The following is a 21,520-nucleotide window of genomic DNA, read 5'->3' on the forward strand; positions in this document are numbered from 1 at the left end:
ACTTAACTATTGTGAACTACTGTTAACTATTGTTCTTTTTATGTTGTCTGAAGGTATACTTCTTCAGTGAAACCGAATATTTCACACAAGTGTTCTGGCTGTACAAGCTCCTTTTCTGATGAAAGGAAAGAAATAAAGCCCTTTCCTTGCTGTCATTGCTCTCACAGCAAGGAGATTATTTCATTTAAGATATCACAGAATTTTCTGAATTGGTAGGGACCCATAAGAATCTTTAAGTCCAACTCTGGAGTGAATGGCCCATAGAGGAACTGAATCCACGATCTTGGCAGCAGTAGCACCAGGCTCTAACCAGCCAAACTAGGTGTTGGTGGGTCCTTGCTCCCAAATTGCTATTTAAACTATCCTGTATATTTTTTACATGTTTAACTTGCTTGTTAAAAAAAAAAAAAAGTAAAATGACTGTTTTTACAATGAAAGCATGCAGAAGTTTGATAAAACTGGAAAGCTTGATTTCCAAGTCTGAAACAACATAGAAAAGTGACTGACTCTTCAGTAATGCATAATATACATACAGAAACATTAAGAGTTCTAGGCAGCTCATCAGCTTGAAGTAGGTGAAACTTCAGAAAAGATGGTGTCATTTGCATGAGCAGTTTTATTGCTGGGGTTCTGATACAGTCAGTATTGTGGCTCAGACAGCCAAAAACCTTCTGGCTTGCTGAAGAAAAATTCTGACTTCTTAGTAATTAGGAATTCTTAGACCCTTATTTATATTGTGCACTCCTCTTTTTGATGATGAGAATTTCTAATAGTTCTTTTTATCTCTTCCAAAACAGAATTAGACCACAGTTAGCCAAAGAGAAGATTGAAGGATGCCATATTTGTACATCTGTCACACCTGGTGAACCTCAAGTGTTCTTGGGAAAAGATAAGGCCTTCACTTTTGATTATGTCTTTAACATTGACTCACAGCAAGAAGAGATCTATGTACAGTGCATAGAAAAGCTGATTGAAGGTTGCTTTGAAGGCTATAATGCCACTGTCTTTGCTTATGGCCAGGTAAGCTTTGCAATTTTATTTTAAAGCATTTATTTTGGATTGAAAATGATTTTTCTCTTAAATTTCTGAATGCATTAATCTAGTTTTAGCATCTTGGGTTTATTTTCAATGAGTTACCCTCTAGGAGAGTGAGTTTATATAAATTCTGTTTAGAATGGCAGTTGAAAGACAGGCCACAGATCTGAATTTAATAGTAGTCCTGAAAATAATATCAGTCCATGTAATTCCTGAATTCACCTCAATACAAATTATTGACCTAATCAGTTGAACTATAGAGATAGGTTGTACTGAGATTCTTTTCTGAGCAGCTTTTCAACCCACTGCATTTTTAGAGACTTTTGGGAATAGGAGCTTTTAGAAAACAAATCCTGGAGAACTTCAGGCCACATTGTTTGCTTGTGGGCAAAATGCAGTGATCATATTCCAAAGTCAAAGAACTTTGCATCAAGAACACACCCTCTCAGTACACTGGGCACACTCGAAGCTGAGCACAATGTAAGAGAGTATGTTGTCTTCTTCTGAATATTTCCTTACAAGTTGATTGCATAAAATGTGGTCTTGTATGCTGAATTTCACCTCTGTTAGGTGTTGCATCTCAAGTTAGCCAGGTGAAGTCTATTCTTAGTCAAACAAAGCAGTTTGCAGATCCAGTTTAGCAGATTATGTTCAGCTCTGTGATCCTATCTTTGTCTTAGACTTGACCCAGTAATTAAGTGAAAACACTACACTACCTTGACTTCTATTGGACTTCATATTTAATTAGGTGATCTTCCTAGTGAAGATAGAGCTTGTATTCTTTAGTATAAAGTGAGAACAATGGGAATATAATACCTGAGTTATTCAGACATCTTAATTAAGGGAGTCATTTGATCTACTTCAGTAAAGAATTGCAAATGCTGCTTTTACCTTCAAAATACATGTTTCAATTAACAGCCTTGGTTGGAGACATTAACTCATCTTTTGACCTAGAGGAGATAGCTCAAGGCTGATGTGAGCTGGGTAGGGAAAATTTCTAGGGGAAGGGTTATGAGAGATTGAACTGCTCTCTGCCTTTTTGTATGTGATCTCTGAATAAACAGTAGAATTTGTCCAAAATCTGCTGCTTATCCGTTTTTCAAAGTGACCTGTTGTTGTATGTGTTAATATTGTAAAGATGGTAGGTTGATGTGAACACTAGTGTTCACAAACTGTATTTCTATGATGATTTGGTACTATTAACATGTTCTAGTGACTACTCCTTTTTCAAATTAGACAGGTGCTGGCAAAACATACACCATGGGCACTGGATTTGATGTCAACATAACAGAAGAGGAACAAGGCATTATATCACGTGCTGTTAAGCACCTTTTCAGATGTATTGAAGAAAAAAAACAAGGTGCTGTTAAGCAAGGACTTCCACCTCCTGATTTTAAAGTGAATGCACAGTTCTTAGAGGTAAATATGAGCCACATTTGTGGGTGTAACTTTGTGGGTTTTTTGGTAGGTTTTTTTTTGGTGGTGTTTTATTTTTTTTAGCAAACCAATTAAATATTTTTTTCTGGTTGCTTCTTTTAAATTTTCTTTCAAGTTGTTTTGAATTAATATATGAGATTTCAAAAGAAAAATGTATGGTATTTGGTTCAGCTCTTCAATTTATGAAAAAGTCTTTTTATCTTACTCCAATTATTTTACTACTTCCCTTCACAGTGTTATTTTGAAGTAGAAATATTTGTTTGTCATCATTTATCCCTTTCTGTTTGTAAGGCCTCTTGCTCTTGTCTGTTGGTAATTCTTAAAAAAACTTAAGAAATTATAAAAACCCCTCTAACTGTATTTTATGGCTTTGAGTAGTGATCATGCTTTGCTTGCTTTTGTCACTTTGCTATAGATTTCTTTAGCTTTCAAAATCTGTTCAGAAGACTCTCTTCACCAACGAAGAAACCTAGCATGAAAATACTTTTTCTGCAATTCCCACTGGTTTAGGATTAGGCTTCAGTGTCACTGTTCCCTTCTTTCTTTGACCCAGAGAAAAAAAAACCTGGTGGCAAAACTGTGGCAAAACTGCTCCCTTTGTGTTTTCTTGTAGACAAAGTTACTGGTAAAGGGGCCATAACATCTGTGATCTTTCTGACCTGCAGCAGCTGTTGCTTTATGCCTTGCAGTGTCTCCTGACTGTGGAACTGCTCTTTAAATGGACTGATTTGGGTGTAACGTATTTACATTTACTACCAACCTGCAAAATCTGATACTTCAGGCACACAGAGAGGCAGAATCAATTTTAGGAAGAGCAGGTGTAAATTGTTTTTGCTTACTTCAGTATGTACAACTTTATCTGCTTTAATATTGCCCATGAGAAAAGCTGTTGGTTTTATTACTGCTGAAGTAAACTAACTCTTTTAGCCATTAACAAGCTGGTATGAGTTTTGCATCAGTCTAGGTTTGTTGTTGCTACCCTTATGCAGAACCTTTTGTTGCTCTGGCTAATATTTGCCTAGAGAGAGTTGGCTTGAGCATGTGCTGTGGGAATGCTCTACTCTGTGCAGCAGGGAGCTGCAGCTTTGCTTAGGCAGCTGCAACATGAGTAGCATAAGAAGCAGTAACCAGTGTGGTTTCTGATTTTATTGTACTTTTTGACAAAACGTTACAAATATGACTGTGTCCCAAAATACAGGGCAGTGATTAAATCTTACAGTGAGAATGGTATGAAGAATTGCAGCCACTGCAATGTATTTCAGCTGAACTGTACATACTGAATCCTGTCTTCTTTATCTATATAGAGAAAGGCTAAATTTGTATATAATAATTTCTCCCTTAAAAAAATGTATTTTAGTTGGTAGATTTTTTTTCTTTTACTGAGGCTTTCCCAGAAAGAGCTTTTTCTGATTAGTTTGATATTATACAGTATTATTGTGTCAAATAGTATTCTCTTCCTCCCATCCTGTCTACCATTAGAGCTGGATTGCATAAACAGTAATTTAGTCGTTGAGCAAGTTGAAGCAAGATTGTATTTTTGGAGTAACTTTGAAGTCTTACAGCTGGATAACTGTTGGGAACAGTGACTTCTGTTTGCTACTTCCTTGCCTTTCTTTAGTTGGCTGAAGTCTGCCTCCCTTAACTCCTTGCTTTCCTGCTTTTTCAAAAGACAGGTGTATGCAGTCTCATCCAATTGCAGCTGCAGTATCAGGATCTGCTCTAAATTGTGACATCAGTTTGTTTGAATTTATGAAGGTAAAACATTAGTGAGAAGATTCCTACATAGAATATCTGTTCCTAATAATTAAATACAATTCCTTTTTTAATATGTAAAGGATTAAAAGCATCACATTCACAAATACTGAGTTTTTTTATTCTCAGGGATGACTTTTTTCTTTTGAGAGGAGAAAGTCACTTAATTTCAGTACTATGAGAAAGTACCTTGTGTGAATACAGATCTGTTGTAGTGGTTTGACTGTTGCCTAGGGATTATGATCAGGAATTGAATTAGTCTGGGCTGAGCTTTGTTGACATGAATTAGTATAACTAAATTAGAGACACTTGATATGTTCCAGGGTACACAAGCAGAGACTTGAGTCATGACATTCAGTGGGATAGTGTTTTTTTCTGGGTGGGTTGTCTGTTTTATTCCCCCTGATATCTTCAATTCGATCTAAACACTGCATAAAGTTCAGAACATTGTTATGGGGTACAAAAGCCTTGCTCAAAAAGCGATGCCATAGTATTTTTGGACTGATGCTTGGTGTCTTTAAGAAGTGGCTTGCACAAAAACTATTATTCTATGTCAAATTCCTTCCTGCCCAGGAAGAATTTATCTAAATGAGAGCCATAGAAATATGAAGGTGTGAGAGAGAAGAAGAGGAAAGTTGCAATGGCAGGGAGAGCACGTGGAGTGAGTTGTAAGTGTTCTGAACAGGGTGCAGCCAACTGAATCCACAAAAGAAAAGCCCAAGGTTAAATCTGAAGAGAGCAGGTGCCTGCCACAGAAACCACTCTTGTTCTGCTGGCACCAAATTCCTCCTCTTCCCTGGTCCCACTGAAGAATTTTATTTCAGATATGGCAATGTGAAGGAAGCATCTTTGGGTAGCATAATAGGAAGTTGAGCAGGTCACTTAATTTGCAGCTGCTGTCACCTATTGTCCTTGCAAGTTTGGATATTTCACATCTTTTGGGAGCTGAGACGCTTGGATTTTTGCAACTTTTGGTATGTGCCATGCACAGATTTGTTAATCATTGGAGGAGCTCCTTCTAAAAATGATGTTTTTTGTCTTTTTTTTCTCAGCTTTACAATGAAGAAATTCTTGATCTGTTTGATACCACGCGTGATATTGATGCAAAGAATAAAAAATCAAATATTAAAATACATGAAGATTCAGCAGGAGGAATTTATACAGTGGGTGTTACAACCCGAACTGTGACTGGAGAATCTGAGGTGATAACTGGAAACAAATTACTCTGTAGCATGCCAAGTAGATTCTGAATGTCTGTATGCTTTGATGAACAGTTAAATAGAGGTCATGCCCAGGTCTGTGTCCTGGGCAATTTAAGTGTAAAAACTAGCTAACTAACTAAAATTTTTATTTTCTTAATTCTTTGTAGCCTTCAATGTGGCATATTTGATACTAAGTGCATATCACTTGCATTTAGAACTAGGAAAAGTTTTGTTCATCATATAGTTCTGCTGGGAGAATTTTGACATATACATAAATCTGCTCTCCCAAATCTTATATATGTTATTTTTCCTCTGAGAAAAAAGCTTTGCATTTGGCTGATGTGAAATAGACTGCTGTTCACATACACCACAAATTTGAATACAAATGTTATTGTACTTTTTTTTTTGGACAGGTGAATGAAGACAGCTATGTTAGTACTAGGGTACAGTAAACAGAGGAATATGAATAGAAGATTTAAGTATTTTACAGAAATCACAAAAAATACTTCTAGTTTGTATGTTTAAGGATTTTTGTCCTTTTTTTTTGTGTATAGGGACTGAATGCATATCAAAGTGAGAAATTTTAGTCATATATCCAAACCAGCAGGTATTATAGGAGCATTTTTCCTTTAATCAGCAAGGGATGCCATGTACTTCTTGCCTGTTTTCTAGATGATGCAGTGCTTGAAGCTGGGAGCTCTGTCTCGAACCACTGCCAGCACGCAGATGAACGTCCAGAGCTCACGGTCACATGCTATCTTCACTATTCACTTGTGTCAGACCAGAGTCTGTCCTGCATTTAACGCTGTACGTATTTTTGCTGTTGGTAAACTTCTCTTTAGTAGCCATTTGTCAAAATGGGGATGGTTTGGCAGCCACTGCTATTTGAATTGCACTTAGTAAGGATGCTGTAGTCATTATAATGCTTGATTAATTTGCTAAGCAGTATAATAATTTGATTTAATCTGTGCATATGTAACCATCCTCTAGCCAGAGGCAATCATAAATTGCAGACTCTTACAGGAACTTACCTATTCTCCTCTAATGTTTTCTTCAGTATTTTGTTGCGACATACACAACCAAGAAAGTTAAAATATAATTTGTCTTTAATTGGGAAAGCACATTTAAGTGTCATAGCAGTTAGTGAGTTTAAATTTGCAGTCGCCTAACTGAAATTGCTTGGATATTTCAGATTAATTGTGTGTGGCTATTCAGCTGTTAGTTGCTCTTGGTTGTATCTTGTAAAGGGGAGAGTTCTGAAGAAATCCACATTACTGAAAGCTACAGTACCTTCAGGGGGACTTAACTTCAATATTCTAAAGGTCTTTTGCATATATTTTTTAAATATTAAATACAATCTGGCTATCATCTGACCCATAGTTACCACATTTTTAAGCATGTGGAACAGTGAATTGGATTTACAGTGCTCTTTGAGGGGTTGCTTTTATTTTTTTAATACTACAAATAATCATTTACAGGCAAAATGTGTGTTCCTTCCTGGTCCTTTGTGGTATGTAGACCTGCTTTATACACTTGCTAAAAACACTTCTTTCTGCTTTCCATACTGAAACTGTGGATTTGGTGGTGGGGTCAGCTGTCTTCACTTGGGAGGGATTGGCATCACACTCCAAGCCCACACAGGGCACTTTGGTCACTGTGTGGTGACACTGTCTGCTTGGAAATTTTTGTTGAAAACTGTCTGCTGAAGAGTGAGGAGTCATGTGGGGGTCTTTTTCCAGCTGAGCTGCCCAGGCAACTGTTGTTGGCTCTGCCTATGTAACACAGAGGCTTGTGTTAGAGGAAGAGGTGGCCATCTTCTGCCTTGTGTCAAACTGTTTTGTTTCTGCTTTTAATGGGAGATATGCACAAGATAATCTAACTGTGGATCTGGGCATTTCTAAATCCTTGATTTTTTTTTAAGACTACACCCTCTTCTTTCCCTGTTGTTGTTTAGGAGAGTAGAGGATAGAACAGACACTGTCCTCTGAATGCTCCTGGAATCTAAATTAATACAAGCTATTATTGGGTGGCCAAGAGAGATGTAGCTCAAGTTTCTGTAGACAACAGTTTTGGGAGACCTTTGTTACTAGGGCAACACAGTTTCTCCTTCTCGGATGACGGCCTTGGCCGTGCCCACTGTGTGCGGTCGCCCGTGCCCAGGGCTGGCAGGCAGCCAGGGCTGCAGTGCACAGACGTGCTCCTGGGGCTCTCTTCCCATCAGCCATGCTTCTGGGAAGTTTCTGGATGTGCATTTCACTTGCTAAATGAGGGAGAGTGATAGGATACATTAATCTTGCAAATTAGTATGGTCCCCAGAGTATAAACATCAAAATTACAGAAATTATGGTTACTGGTCTTGTGGAAGTAGCACGGTTCCCATTCTCTTCTGTTACTGCTACAAAAGGATGCATGAAATATTTAACTACCATCAGAAGGGTTTGGTCTGCAGAGACCTGCATTACCTCTTGCAGTAGCAAATGGAGCTGTAGGCTGGCTGGCCAAGGACAAAAATGTCACCAGAGAAAACCTGAGGGGATGTGTTTAGCTTTTTGATTAGGTTTGGGTTTGTTTGGTTGGTTTTCTTGTTTTTTAAGGTTTTTCTGAGTTTTCTATGCTTCATATGACTGGAAATTACTAATCTTGTAGGTTGGGCTGTGAGAGTTTGTTATGAATCCAGTATACACTTGATATGCTTATTATCTGACACCATGACAAGTTAGTAGAAACTGCAATGGGTGCCTTACCAGTAAGGTCAAGAAATGAGTGATTTAAGGATTTTTCTCATTGTGTTACTTTCCTGACAATAAATCTAACTACACTTGTAGTAAACAAAAAGTTTACAGTGAATGGTAGAACTAAACTAACCAATAGTAAAAAAGTTTGGGATTGTTAATGAAAAAGGATAATTTTCCTGCTGTGCTTTGGGATGTGAAATGGAAAGAGGCTGAGGCTGTGGTACCTGCCCCAGTGCAGTGTGTTCTTGGGCAGACTCCCTGCACTGATAGAGGCTTGCAGCAAGTGCCAGTCATTGCCTGAGGGAGGAAGGTGGAAGGGAGAAAGGAACCTTTTCATTTTCCCTTTTTCCCTCTGTTCTTATTTTCTGGGGAAGTCAGAAGTACTAGTGGAATACTGACTGCTAGGAGAAATGGTTTCCAACAATAATTCCTAATGTAAATTGGAGAATCATCCCGCAGGGAGGCTGGTGATGGGGTTTAGAGAGGTATAAAATCAAAATATCTTTCACCTATTTGGCAAGTTTATGAACTAGCTTGTTCTGGTGATTTTGTAGCTTAATAGTGTAATTAAAGCTTTCTTTTTAAAAATCGGTTTCCTTTGACAATCTATTCAAGACTGCATTTTAGGAGAGATACAAATTTGTTGATCAGCTCACCTTGATGGAGACTTGTACATTTTAATAGATGTTTCCCCTCATTTCTTCATCAACAAGCAATGGTAACTTGTACTTAAAATAATTTGTAATTACAGGCATCTAGAACTGGGTCTTCAAGAATGATATGTTAGTATCATATGATTAAAATGGAGATAAGATGTTTCAAAATACTGTTGTTATAAAAGAAAAAATAAGGAGATGGTCATAGTAAAGAGGTAGTTTTGGAAATAATTGTTGATTGAACTTTGCAAATGTTAATGTGAAAGATCTCCCCAAGCCTTGTGTGTTCTTCTTTTCTTCAGGATAATGCCACTGATAACAGGATAATATCTGAATCTTCTGAGATGAATGAATATGAAACTCTTACTGCCAAGTTTCATTTTGTTGATCTGGCGGGATCTGAAAGGTTAAAGCGAACAGGAGCTACAGGAGAAAGGGCAAAAGAAGGCATTTCCATCAACTGTGGACTAGTAAGACTATACAACTATACAATATAATGTAAAACAAACCCAGGCAAAACACTTCAAAATGAAATTTATAGCTTACAGCTTTTTTTTTTTGTCTATCTACTGGCTATTTTTTAATTAACTGTATTAAATCAAGTAATTTTAAAATTATCTGTATTTAATGTTTTTGTTAATGCTGAACTGCACTGAAAAGTAGAGCTGGTGATTATCAGTCGAAGTTGTAGTTTCATGTCTTTGTTTTGTGTACCATGGCTATGTGGAGGCTCTGTACAACTCTTTTCAATAAGACACAGAAATACACTTCTGTTCTATTTGTGAAAACATGTTTTTTTTCTGGGCTATTGTGCAGTACCAGTTTTCTGGGGTATTGTTCAATTAGAATCTTCTCAATGATTCACTTCCATCATGACATTGGTTATATTCTGTAGTTCTTCTGGTTATATATTACATGGAAGAGAAAGAATATTCAGTTCAATTTCATCATTGACATAAGCACAAAGCCATCAGGATTTGGGGGATCTAGATGACATGGTTGTATCCTTAACAAAGACCACATAAAGCATGAAGGTGAAAATCAGTGTGATGTAACTAATATACGATTAAAAACCTTTTATTTACAGTGAAGTCCAGCCCTCAGTTTTGTGGAACAGATTGAAAGTGTTTTAAATCCTTCAAAGCAAGCAGGATATGTGCAGTTCATCTGCTGTTGGCAGCTGCACCATTTCCAAAGCAAGAACTTGCAGTGCAGGGCGCCACCTAAAGCAAAATCCTTCAGTTTCACTGAAGTGTGTGTGGTTCCACATAAAAATAACTTCACAGCCAAATGTTTGATTGTTTATAAACATGCATTAGATCCTTTTAGTAATGGAAGAGGATAGCCATGGACTACAAACATCTAATTTCAAGTCTTAAATGCTCAAATCATTATCAGACATTTTTTGCTTTATAACTGTAGAGGTACTAAGTTCTGGGGTTTTTTCTTCATATAAATGCTCCGTATTTTATTCTAAATGTAGCATAAAGCAGATTGATAAGATGAATTTTAAAGAAATGATAGGTACTGTTAGAGGTAGATATCAGCTTTAATTATAATCCAAAACAAATGTTTGTTAGTTTAAGTAGTACCACCAAATTAAGTAGTAGTTTGTGACTCATATGAGATACTAACAGTGCATATGAATTGTGCTAAGCACTTTGGCACTTCCAGTGCCAGACTGTAAGTCATCCGATGCACTGTTGATAACACAAAAATTTCTAAATACAGAAATCTTCAGAAATAATTTAATGCTAACTGTCATGAGTATATTCATTTTCTCACAATATGTTAACTCCAGTTTGTAGGTGTTTTAATATAAAACTGCACAGGACCTGATTCTAACTTGTGTGTTAATTTGGTGTTTTATAGCTGGCACTTGGCAATGTAATAAGTGCACTGGGAGATAAAAGTAAGAAGGCAACTCATGTACCATACAGAGATTCAAAGCTTACAAGGCTACTTCAAGACTCTCTTGGGGGAAACAGGTATGAAAATTGGAAAATTTTATGTATTTCATTGTGAATGAGCACAAATGAGAACATAATCTGCAGAAAGTAAAATGAACATTAAATGACAATAAAAGTCTTGTTGGAGGAAGATTCTGGAGATAAATTGTCGTGCAACTAATGCTGTCAATAGAAGGGAAAGATTTTAAAGAAGATTTTTGCATTGTTCTTTTCAGGGCTATTGTTCTTTTACTAGACATGAAGCTTCAGGTTACTTAGAAGTTACCATTTTCAGGCAAGTTCTTCCCATTATATTATCTGTAGATAGTACAATTGGTAGGTTTTGTTTACAGCATATTTTAAAGCTGTGATGAGTTTCTCCTTTAGAGGTGTTTTTTTGTTGTTTTCGCTTTGTTTTTTAAAATGTCAATGAATATTGTTTGCTCTGACTGCTATGCACAGGAGCTTGGAGTCAGTTTACCACAGTCACTTCCATCTTTTTAGAGATTATATATCTCAGCCTATGGTGCCTCTATTCAGTTACCTGATGTTGCATTGCAGCCTAATAAAAAGAAAGTAGTCTTTCCACCAGGGTTGTTTGTATGAATCCAATTGTATACATTCTGCACATACAGTGAAGGGAAGCTTTGACCTCTGAAGGCTTTATATAAGGAAACATTAACAAATTTATTAAAAGAATACAGATTTTGTATTTGTAATGTTAACATGTACAAATCTAAGCGGGACTACAGCCGAGTACATTTTAGTAAGATAGTACTCTTGTTCAATATGCCTGGCTCCTATGTTTAGGAGAGTAGTAAGTTTTTATACAAAGGTGTAGGGAGATGTGGAAGAAAATTCCTAAAGTGTTGTAATGCTCTTCAGAGAGATGGCTTTAGTAACAAGTTGAAGCACTGCAGTGTGAGGGAAAAGAGCCAGAAAAAACAAGTAAAATAAGGGCTAGAAACTTTCAAAAGTGCAAAAGGGAGGAAGAAACTCCACATTTACAAACAAACCAGAAATCAAACAGCATAACTCTGCTAAGCTATTTCTGTAAATAAATGCAAAAAGCACTTCATTAATTTTTTTATCGAATACACGAGCTAGTGAGAATGTTTTTCAAACTCTTCTAATATCGGCCCTTTGTAGAAATAGTACTTTGACTCTGAAATATTTTCGTGTCTCACGGCTCCGCGGCTCCCCCCCGTGTTCTCCAGGAGCAATCACGGAATTTTATTTATTTAGTGTGCGATGGGGGCGGGCAGCTGAGCCCCCGCAGAGACTCCCTGCCTGCGCCGGGGGAGAGTCACAGGGTACAAGGGAGAAAAGTCAGGGTTTTTGTCATAAGGACGCTTTGTTAGCTAAAGCAAAAGTCGCATATGTAAGCAAAGCAAGGGAAATCATTCACTCCAGGCCCATGGGCTGGCAGGTGTTCAGCCATTCCCAGGAAAGCAGGGCTCCATCATGCCTTACTGTGACTTGGGAAGACAAGTGCTGTCATTGTAAATATCCCCTCTCTCTCCTCATTGCCCCAGCTTCACAAGCTGAGCACGATTCTGTATGGAGAGGAATATCCCTTGGGTCAGTTGGGCTCAGCTGCGTCCCCTTCCCAACCCTTACGCACCTGCTGTTGGAGCAGGTGAGGAGCAGAAAACGTCCTGACTCTGTGAAAGCCCTGCTCAGCAGCAACTCAAACATATCTGCATTATGGACCCAGAGTAGGTGTTTCCAGCACAAATCCAAAACAGCTACTGTGAAGAAAATTAACCAACCAGCACAAATGTACAGATAGCAAATGCTGGCCCAGAATGTTTTTAATGATACTTATATGTATTTTTTGTTCTTTCTTGATTTTTATGATTGATGAGAATTGTGTGGATGCCTTCCTTCCCCCCAGTTGTGTTGTATGTTACATACATGCTGAGACATCTCAAATCAGCACTTTGCTGTTAAGAAAGATTTTTCCATATGTATTTATATATAGAATTTTTAATTGTTTCTAGGTTGGCTTTGGCAATCAAAATGTGCGGGAAAGCTAAATTTTAACAAATATACATTTTTTCCTCTGGAGAATCAGGTTTAGACTTCTTTATGCCTATTCTATAGCCTTCCAACTTCCACCCTAGGTATAACCATCCACATTGTTGTTTCTCTCTTAACAAATACTTAACAGTTTTCTAGCAATGATTTGGGTTAGGTTGTAGTAAATACTACAATACGCAATATTAACAGTGATGAAAACATTGTATCACTGTACTATTCTCACAATAATCCTTATTTTTAGTATAATGCTGTAACAGTTCTGAAGCAGCACTTCAATATTAAAGTTTCTTGAATTATTAAAATAAAAATATGGAGTATTGATGTTTTAAAAGGAATGTTATAATGTATAATGTGAAAAATTAAAACCTTCCTAACTTCAAGAGCAGGGGGAGTAATTTAAAGAAATGGTGACATAAAGGAAGTAGAACAGTATCAAAAAACCCTAGTCCATTTTACAATTCAGACAGGAAACTGAAGTTCAGGTTGTTCTGTTTTCAAGATGAGCACAAGGCAGAGCCAGTCCTCTGAGATTTAGAAAAGTAAGCACATTCTCAATGTCAGAATTAAAAAATTTGCTCCTAATCTTGCACGGCCTTTTCTTGAGGACTAAAAGAGTTTGGAGAACTGACACAAAGATACGGGTGAGAATTGAGGAAGAGTTGTTGAATTTTTTGTAGCCCAGGCTAGTTACTCTTTCTAGCTTAGTTTCCCAGTATGAATGGTGAATATAATTGTTTGACTCACAGAGTGTTGCAGGGATTAATTTGTTTGTTTCAATTGGAAATTATAGAAAGTGAAGATCAGAATCCAGGCTGCCTGATGCAGATAATGCTCCTTTGCCCCAGAGACAGTTCTCTTCCTAACGTAACTATCCCAGTTGTGACATACCATGGAGAAGCAAATGCCTAAAAAACTTGCAGGAGTGTACTTAGTCCATCAAATGCAGGTGTTTTGCCCTTTCTGTTGAGAATTTAGGCAATGTATGCACTTTCAGAATGATCTGCAACTGGACAACTGGAATTCTGGTTCTGACTTTCTAGGCTGTTCTTACCTGACGTGAAATGAGTATGCTCCAGGGACTGAGGGAAGGAACGTGTTAAATGATGGAAGCACTTGGTTGGAGTGAAAATTGTTTTAGTTTTTTTCTGCATTTGTCCTACTGGTTTCTACTGGTCTATCTGCTTGATCTTTCATTTGGAGCTGCAATAATATCCCATGATGGGATGGCTAGGGGATGTTGTAGGAAACTGAAAGGAGGATGGTTGTTCCTAGGCCTCTTGGGCCAAGAATTCAGGTCCTGCTGCTTTTTGTTGCAGAAGGTTGCTCTAAGAAGTGATGTTATGAAATGTGGTACAAATACAGTTAGAGACACAGAGTGCTAAGGGTAAGTCCTAGTTTTAGGCTTCTTTTGGAGAACAGGAGATAACTTGCAGTGGAGAATTCGGCCAGTTCAGAACCTGAGGTAGAGAACAGGCACATTAGACATGTATGGGCAGGTAAGATGAGCATTTGGTCATCTTTCAGGTGAAGCAGGTAAGCAACTCAGGAATTACAGTAGACAGTCCTGACAGCTCTATGATCCAAATCACTGTCCAGGAATTTAGGTTGACTATAAATTCCTTAATCTCAGTTTATGTATGATTAGGCAAACTGAATGTAATTTGAGAAACGTTTCTAGAAACACTCATTAATTGCTTTTACAATTTCATATGTGGAACAAGCAATGATCTAGCATCTCCTACTCTATGCTAGGGAGATACAAGACATAGTACCTGTAGCACCTGCTGACCTTTGTGGTTTGTGAGCTAGATGCAGAAATATTTTCACAAATACTGTAGAGTTGCTATTCTTGTTTCACCTTCTGCCTGAGGACCTGTTAGCTTCTCTCTGCTCTTTTTCTCTTGGATGTGTAATGCTGACCTGTGTTTCTGCCTTCCAGTCAAACCCTCATGATAGCATGTGTGAGCCCTTCAGATCGAGACTTCATGGAAACCCTGAACACGTTAAAGTACGCCAACCGGGCACGGAACATCAAGAACAAGGTGGTGGTTAATCAGGATAGGGCCAGTCAACAAATAAATGCTTTGCGCAGTGAGATTGCACGGCTACAGATGGAACTCATGGAATACAAAACCGTAAGTTTATCCTCTTAAGATTTCTTCTGATTTAAAATGCTTATAATTCCACAGGTTTTTTTTCCCCCTGTTGATTATTTCCATTTCATACACTAAAAACATTGGAAAAGCAGCCCTGGCATAAACAACAGTTAATTCCAGTGATTACCAGATGTTTTTACAAAACAAAGATTGTATCCCCAAAAAAAGAGATGTCAGCAAATGTCAGCGATATTTACTGGTGATGCATGCTATTTGCTTTTTGAAAGGCAATGAGAAAGTCACTTTCAAATCAAAAATGACAAAACCACAACTTAGATTGGTGCATAAGTGAATGTGTACAGTTACTGTGTATTGCTTTTGAAAACTTCCTAGATGGCTAAAACAATTTGTGTTTTAAAAATCCAGTCTCAACTATATAAGTCAAATACTCATGCCTGTTCCTTCCTGGACTTAATTCAGTATTTTCAGCAATAAAGGTCCTTACCAAACAGGATCACCTTTTGCTCTTCTTGAGATAGTATTCTGATTTGACAAAGAGTTATCTTCTCATTTTTTAACCTCTTCAAGAAGTTGTATTTCAGACTGAAGTTACACAAAACCCAGATGCTAAGGTGTTGGCCCAGACATCAGTCTTTTCAAAACTATCCCCTTATCATTGTTTTAAACTCTTTGAGAGACTATCCTGTGCTACAAGTGTATGCTTGGAATTCTAAGTCATCTGTGGATTGCATTTACGAAGTTAGAATTTTTTAAAAACAAAATATAACTAATTATTAGTTATTGAATAATTAATAAAATATTTTTACTTTCTTGAAGGGTAAAAGGATTATAGATGAAGAAGGTGTTGAAAGCATCAATGACATGTTCCATGAGAATGCAATGCTGCAAACAGAAAACAACAACTTGCGTGTTAGAATTAAAGCAATGCAAGAGACTGTTGATGCTCTTAGAGCCAGAATAACACAGCTAATGAGTGATCAGGCCAACCAAGTGCTAGCCAGGACAGGTATGCTGTGAATGTGCATAAACTGCTTCATAAGTTCATGTTCTTGCTTCACCGATCTCTTGAAATCAAATGATGCCTTTTTATTAGCACTGTAGGACCTCCTTTGGCAGGGATAGGCCCCCATATAATTATTTCTTCTGTTTCTGGGGTCTTTTTTTAATAATAGAAATAGTTTGGTACCCTGATTTGGCCATCAATTTTGAAATGTGAACAATAGAAAATATGAAACAATATCTTTGTGTAGGACTTATTTGTATGTTTAGCCCCTGTAGTGGTTTAACAATGAGACCAAGTAAATTTGAATCCAAATTAAACTCAAGATGAGTAATTTTGATTAAAGCATTGTTAAAATGCACTAATATGGAAAACAAGTTACTGGTAGTCATATGGTGATCACATGAGAGAGGAACAAAAAATGTAATTCAGTTTAAGAAGGAAAGCTGTTTTATAAATAAGTTAAGATTTACATGTGTAGCCCATGTCACGGTTTCCCTTTGCTGGTACCTCATGCCTATATTCAGATATTTATACTGTTACTGCCATTAATCTTTCTCTTTCCTCATTCCCCTTTTCTCTCTGTCCTTCAAAGGGGAAGGAAATGAAGAAATTAGCAACATGATTCATAACTATATCAAGGAAATTGAAGATCTCAGGTATTTGCATTATGTATTTGGACAATTAAAAAAAAAATAGAAGTGTTAGGAATACTTCAGCTGTTTTCCTGTGTGGGGATTACTTTGGGAGAATGGTCCTTCAGCTTTGAAGACCTGGTGTTGCTCTTGGACACCAAAATGTAAAATATTAGAGATCAAACTGGCAATAGAAATGAGAGTAAGATGTTGCCTAAATTATGGTAATAACTTAATATTGTTGCACAAGGACAGTAAAACTTAGAACAATTCCTTTATAACTTTATAACCGCATATAAAAATGATAGCACTGAGGAATTACTTGTTTAATTTTTTTTTTTTAAATACTTCCTTTTAAAATTAAAAATCTAAGATTTTAGATATTTTTATTTATCTATGTCTTGGATATACACCATGCAAAAAATTAGCTGGCCTATCCTCAGTTTATATTAGAGCTTTTGTATATCTTTCATATACTATATACTCATAAAGCATGTTCGGATATGTATTTGTGTATATATATGTCTGTATGTATGTTCATACAGATATATTTTCATGTATTCTGTCAAGGTTATATAATATACGTACAACATACATAATAACCATTGTGTAAAATGGTGTTTTAAAGGAATTTACTACATTGTATTTTTTTAGACTTCACCTTGGTTTGTAGTTTCTTTTTAGATAGAATGTAATGCATTGAAGTTACAGAGGCAAAAGAGTGTACACCTCACGTACTGGCAATAGTTGTAATTAATGGTCTACAATTTTTCCTTGTTTTGTCTTTTATTAAGAGCAAAATTATTAGAAAGTGAAGCAGTGAATGAAAATCTTCGACGCAGCTTGTCAAGAGCCTCATCGAGAGCCACGTACTTTGGTGGACCATCAGCATTTTCTGCTTCTATGCTTTCCTCAGAGAAAGAGACAATGGAAATTCTAGATATAGCCAAGAAAGATCTAGAAAAGCTGAAAAAAAAAGAGAGGAAAAAGAAAAAGAGGTGGCGTATGAATTATAATTCTATTTTCTTTCTCTTTCTTAGTAAAAAGGCCTATTTTTTAAATTACTGAGACTTAAAAAGGCTTTTTGTGTGGGTTTGGATGCTAAACTGCTGTTCCTTCAAACCCTTTTACATGCTGAAGTTACAGTTTTTCTTTTGCATCTTTTCTTCCAGTGAAGTGTGCAGTATTTGTAGATTAAGTGTCTTCTTTGTAATGAACCTTTCTATGTAATTATGCACAATGATAAAAGCACAGGTGTTCTCTCTAAATCTTTACCTTTTTAAAAATTTCTTCTAAAATGCACCTGAAATTTAACAGAAGTTTGAAAAAATTTCAAAATTTATTTTAATTCTATATCAAAACTGAAACAGCTTTCTGAAGAAAAGATACTCTGAATAGCTGGGGATTCCTTGGTAACTATTGAAGTTACTTCTTTTGCTTTATCTTTTGCTTCTATGAATGTTTTTTTTTCTTAATTTGAGGTTTCCTAATTCTCTGCAACATCATGCTTTGCTGTTTGTTTGTTTTTTTTTTTTTTTTTTTTGCTGTCCAACTTCTCATCTACTAAAATCCTCATAGAAATTGACATAAATGCTTGTTTAGATAGCAGCACAGCAAGGCTTTTTGTACCCGGGGATTCTGCGTCCATTAGAAATATCTCAGTTTTAGTTGAAGTTTTCCATGTTTCTAGTCTGTTGCTCTTTTTTATAATGGTCCTTCAGACTTCTACAAGTTCAGAGTAAAGTTATAACAGTTTAAGCTTGAAGTAGTCTAAATATAAAGTAGGTGAGGATCAGTTGTATATTTAATTTTAGGTCCTATATCTATAGATCTGTTCACCACACAAATGTCTGATGCTTTAGAGAACAGTTGTTTTAAGTACAACTAGATTTTTGCATATAATTTTTCAGGAAGCTCTTAGACTTTTGAGGATTTTGATAGATTTTGTCTCATTTTTGTAGAAACTTGAGGGGAAGTATTAAATAAAATCATTAGAATGTTCTGTCCTCTCTTTAGCCAAGCACTTCAGTATGTCCTTTAACTCTAAATGTAGGAACAAAGAGATTTGATTTTGTATTTCTTAACACATTTTAAAATCACGCATGCATTTAGCTACATGCTTAGAGCTTCAGTTGTTAGGTTGTGTTTCTGTGGTTTGTTTTTGTTGTGGTTTTTTTGAAAGCCAGTCATACTTTCTCACACCAAGATAATAATACTGTGATGGGACATCCAAATAGTTTGATCTGAAAGTAGGGACTACTTACCATAAATTATTTTTGAGATCAGTTTTGAATCCTAGCATTATAGAATTAGAGAGCTGTAGAAAATTTAAAGTTGGAAGAGGCCTCTTGATGGCTCCATCTTAAAGTGTGCCTTGTGTTCTAGAAAATGGGGTCATACTCTTCAAAGTGCTGATATGGTTTGAATCTCTCTACTGGCCTATCTGCAGACTGCATTGTAATAAATACTTAGAAATTTCTGAGGTGCATGTGTTGGGAGGAAGATTCCTTAGATGCTAAGAAATGTTAGAATTTGAGGGATTGTACATTGTCATTCTTGCTATCTGCAGAGTGCTTCTATCTAATTAGTGAAAAGTCTGTGTTAAGGTTATATCACTGTGAATTTTTATTCTATTTAAATTTCAGGAATTGGCAGTGTGTACATTAATATAATGCACAGACACTTTGCCCTGCCGTTTGATGAGGATTCTTTGTTATAATTCAGTCTTCCACAGGCATTTAGTTACATTTACTCTACTATTTCTTTCTAGTGTTGGTGTTCTTTTAAAGTTGTCTAACTAGCATTTTTCTATTTAAATGGGATTGGTAAGCCTAGCAACTGTTTCTGCCCCATCTGTTGCCCTTCTTGGTCTTTTGTTTCCTGGGTATGGGTCAGTATGACAAAAGGTGCATAATTTTAAATACATACAACTTATTTAAATTGTTGTGAGGTAGCCTGAAGGTCTAAGAGCAAGGTTCTGAATGAGCAGCAGGTATGTAGGTTAAATACTTATAGCCTTAATAAGCATATGTCATAAAGTTTATTGGAAACATTTAACACAGCAGTAATACTTTGCCTACCTGATTGGAGTATCCCACAGTGTGACTTAATGTGACTTACCCACTGAAAGCCCCATAGCAAATCTTCCACGTTCCTTTCAGTTGCTAGTTGGCCTTACAACCTGGTAACCATTTCTATTTTCTTTTGACTCCCCTAACCTTAATTAAACTAAATTAGTGATGAAAGTTACATGGGGATCAGCTTGCTAGCTCCTAGCTAATACCAAAGGAAGGTGGTAGGCAGTACAAAGTGAAAAGGCAGCAAAAGCTCTTGCTTGAAACTTTGTCATAATGGGAAATGAGGAATTTCAGTAGTTGAATTTTAAGCCATCTCGATTATTATATATGTCATGAAGACTTTTTTTACTGATACATCCATGTTTATTCAAGAGGGAAAAGTGCAGGTAGAAATACTAACATTTTGTTCATCTCATTGCTTCTGGTGCATGTTTTTTGTTAATTTATTAAAAAATAACAAGAAATTATTCACATGTACTTTCTGAATCCCAGAAAAACAAGCTGCAGTTTTCTACTTTTTATTTAAAAACAGACAACAAAACCCAAACAAAAACATGAATGCAGTTTGAAGATATTTTTGTATTAATTTTATCCAGACTATGTTATTTAGAATATTCATACCATATTTTTCGTATTCATACTTTATATTACAATATGTTACCAGCATATATAAAACTAGTTTATTGGTTTTTTTCCTGATATGTTTCTGAGAATATATAACTTTGGGTCAGTGGGAGTATTTGAAATTTTCGTTATTTTATCAGCCAGTTTTAAGTGGAGAAAGAGGAAAAAGCTTTTCCAGAATTGAGATATTTTCTTAATCTATTATTAGAAATAATTCTCAAAGTTAAATATACTGTCTAAAATTTCTTCCTTGGTGTAACTTGAATTTACTTGTTATCAGTGGCAAATTAGTTAACCTACACATGCTTCTTTTTTGTTTTCTGTTTACTTTCCAACTGTCCAGGATGTATTGCCTTTTTACTACTTGTTGTCTCTTGATGGTATCTTTTAAAATTTCATTTTAAACTCCGCAAGCTCATATATATCATTTTTTTACCTTCTTATCACTTTTGCTTTTCACTGTCTGGTTTGTCCTTCATTGGCTTGGCCTTCCAATACTGTACCTCGTGCTTTTGAAGGCTACAGAAACTTGAGGAAAGCAGTCAAGAAGAAAGAAGGTTGGAATATTTCCCAGGTTTTTAATTACCTGTCATTTCAATTAACTGGTTGTCATACATGAAAAGAAGTTGGGCAGATTCATAGGTACTCCAGGAGTAGTTAATTTTCAGAATTATTTCCTGGGTTTTCACTTTCAGCTAGTGTTTTAAATGGAAACATCTGTTGTGGAATTGAGGTTGACTCTCAAGTTACATGTTGTTGAGCAAACTTTTGTGGGGAGGTGGCACCTTCAGAAATTCCTGTTGAATTAATTGTTTTCTTTCTTGCATGGCCTGAGAGAAATGAAAGGCAGGAGGAAGGTGCAGTACCACATATAGTATGAAATATCTAACAGGCAGTATATGACAATCATAATTTTGGCATGTGAGATCAAGAGTGTCTTGGACCATCACACCTCAGTCAAGTCTGCTGCTTTGGTTTCTGAAAACATGTGATGAAAGCCTTGATCATTCCTCCCATTCTGTTTCAGCTAAACCAGTAGATGAATAGTCATTCACAGAGAGCAGTTAAACTGGGGGTTCTGAAAAGAGATTTATATTATGATTAAAAGTGAAACTAAAGGTATTTTTATTTTTCTGCTGTCTACTTTGATCCAAAAAACCCACCCACTGAATTGATGCAGATGATGGGAATCCAGTAACATACACATTGAGCAGTACAGGTCTACCTGGGAGAGCTGCTGGTTCTCATTCCTGTCTCT

The 21,520-nt window shown here is 36.3% G+C and overlaps 1 protein-coding gene across 4 annotated transcripts in view; it reads left to right on the forward strand.

The window, feature by feature from the left end:
• The window catches only part of KIF21A (kinesin family member 21A), an 87,187-nt gene that overhangs the window by 27,997 nt on the left and 37,670 nt on the right, over nt 1-21,520 (forward strand). For 3 of the 4 annotated variants that reach the window (XM_077783415.1, XM_077783417.1, XM_077783418.1), the window contains exons 2-12: nt 798-1,020; nt 2,272-2,454; nt 5,277-5,426; nt 6,099-6,233; nt 9,120-9,287; nt 10,690-10,805; nt 14,749-14,944; nt 15,743-15,932; nt 16,522-16,585; nt 17,356-17,559; nt 20,781-20,819. In XM_077783415.1, coding sequence (XP_077639541.1) covers nt 798-1,020; nt 2,272-2,454; nt 5,277-5,426; nt 6,099-6,233; nt 9,120-9,287; nt 10,690-10,805; nt 14,749-14,944; nt 15,743-15,932; nt 16,522-16,585; nt 17,356-17,559; nt 20,781-20,819 — 1,668 coding nt within the window. The remainder of the gene's footprint in view (nt 1-797; nt 1,021-2,271; nt 2,455-5,276; nt 5,427-6,098; nt 6,234-9,119; nt 9,288-10,689; nt 10,806-14,748; nt 14,945-15,742; nt 15,933-16,521; nt 16,586-17,355; nt 17,560-20,780; nt 20,820-21,520) is intronic. The other variant, XM_077783416.1, reaches the window with a different exon arrangement.

The sequence above is a fragment of the Lonchura striata genome, chromosome 5, assembly GCF_046129695.1.
Source record: "Lonchura striata isolate bLonStr1 chromosome 5, bLonStr1.mat, whole genome shotgun sequence".
Taxonomy (NCBI): domain Eukaryota; kingdom Metazoa; phylum Chordata; class Aves; order Passeriformes; family Estrildidae; genus Lonchura; species Lonchura striata.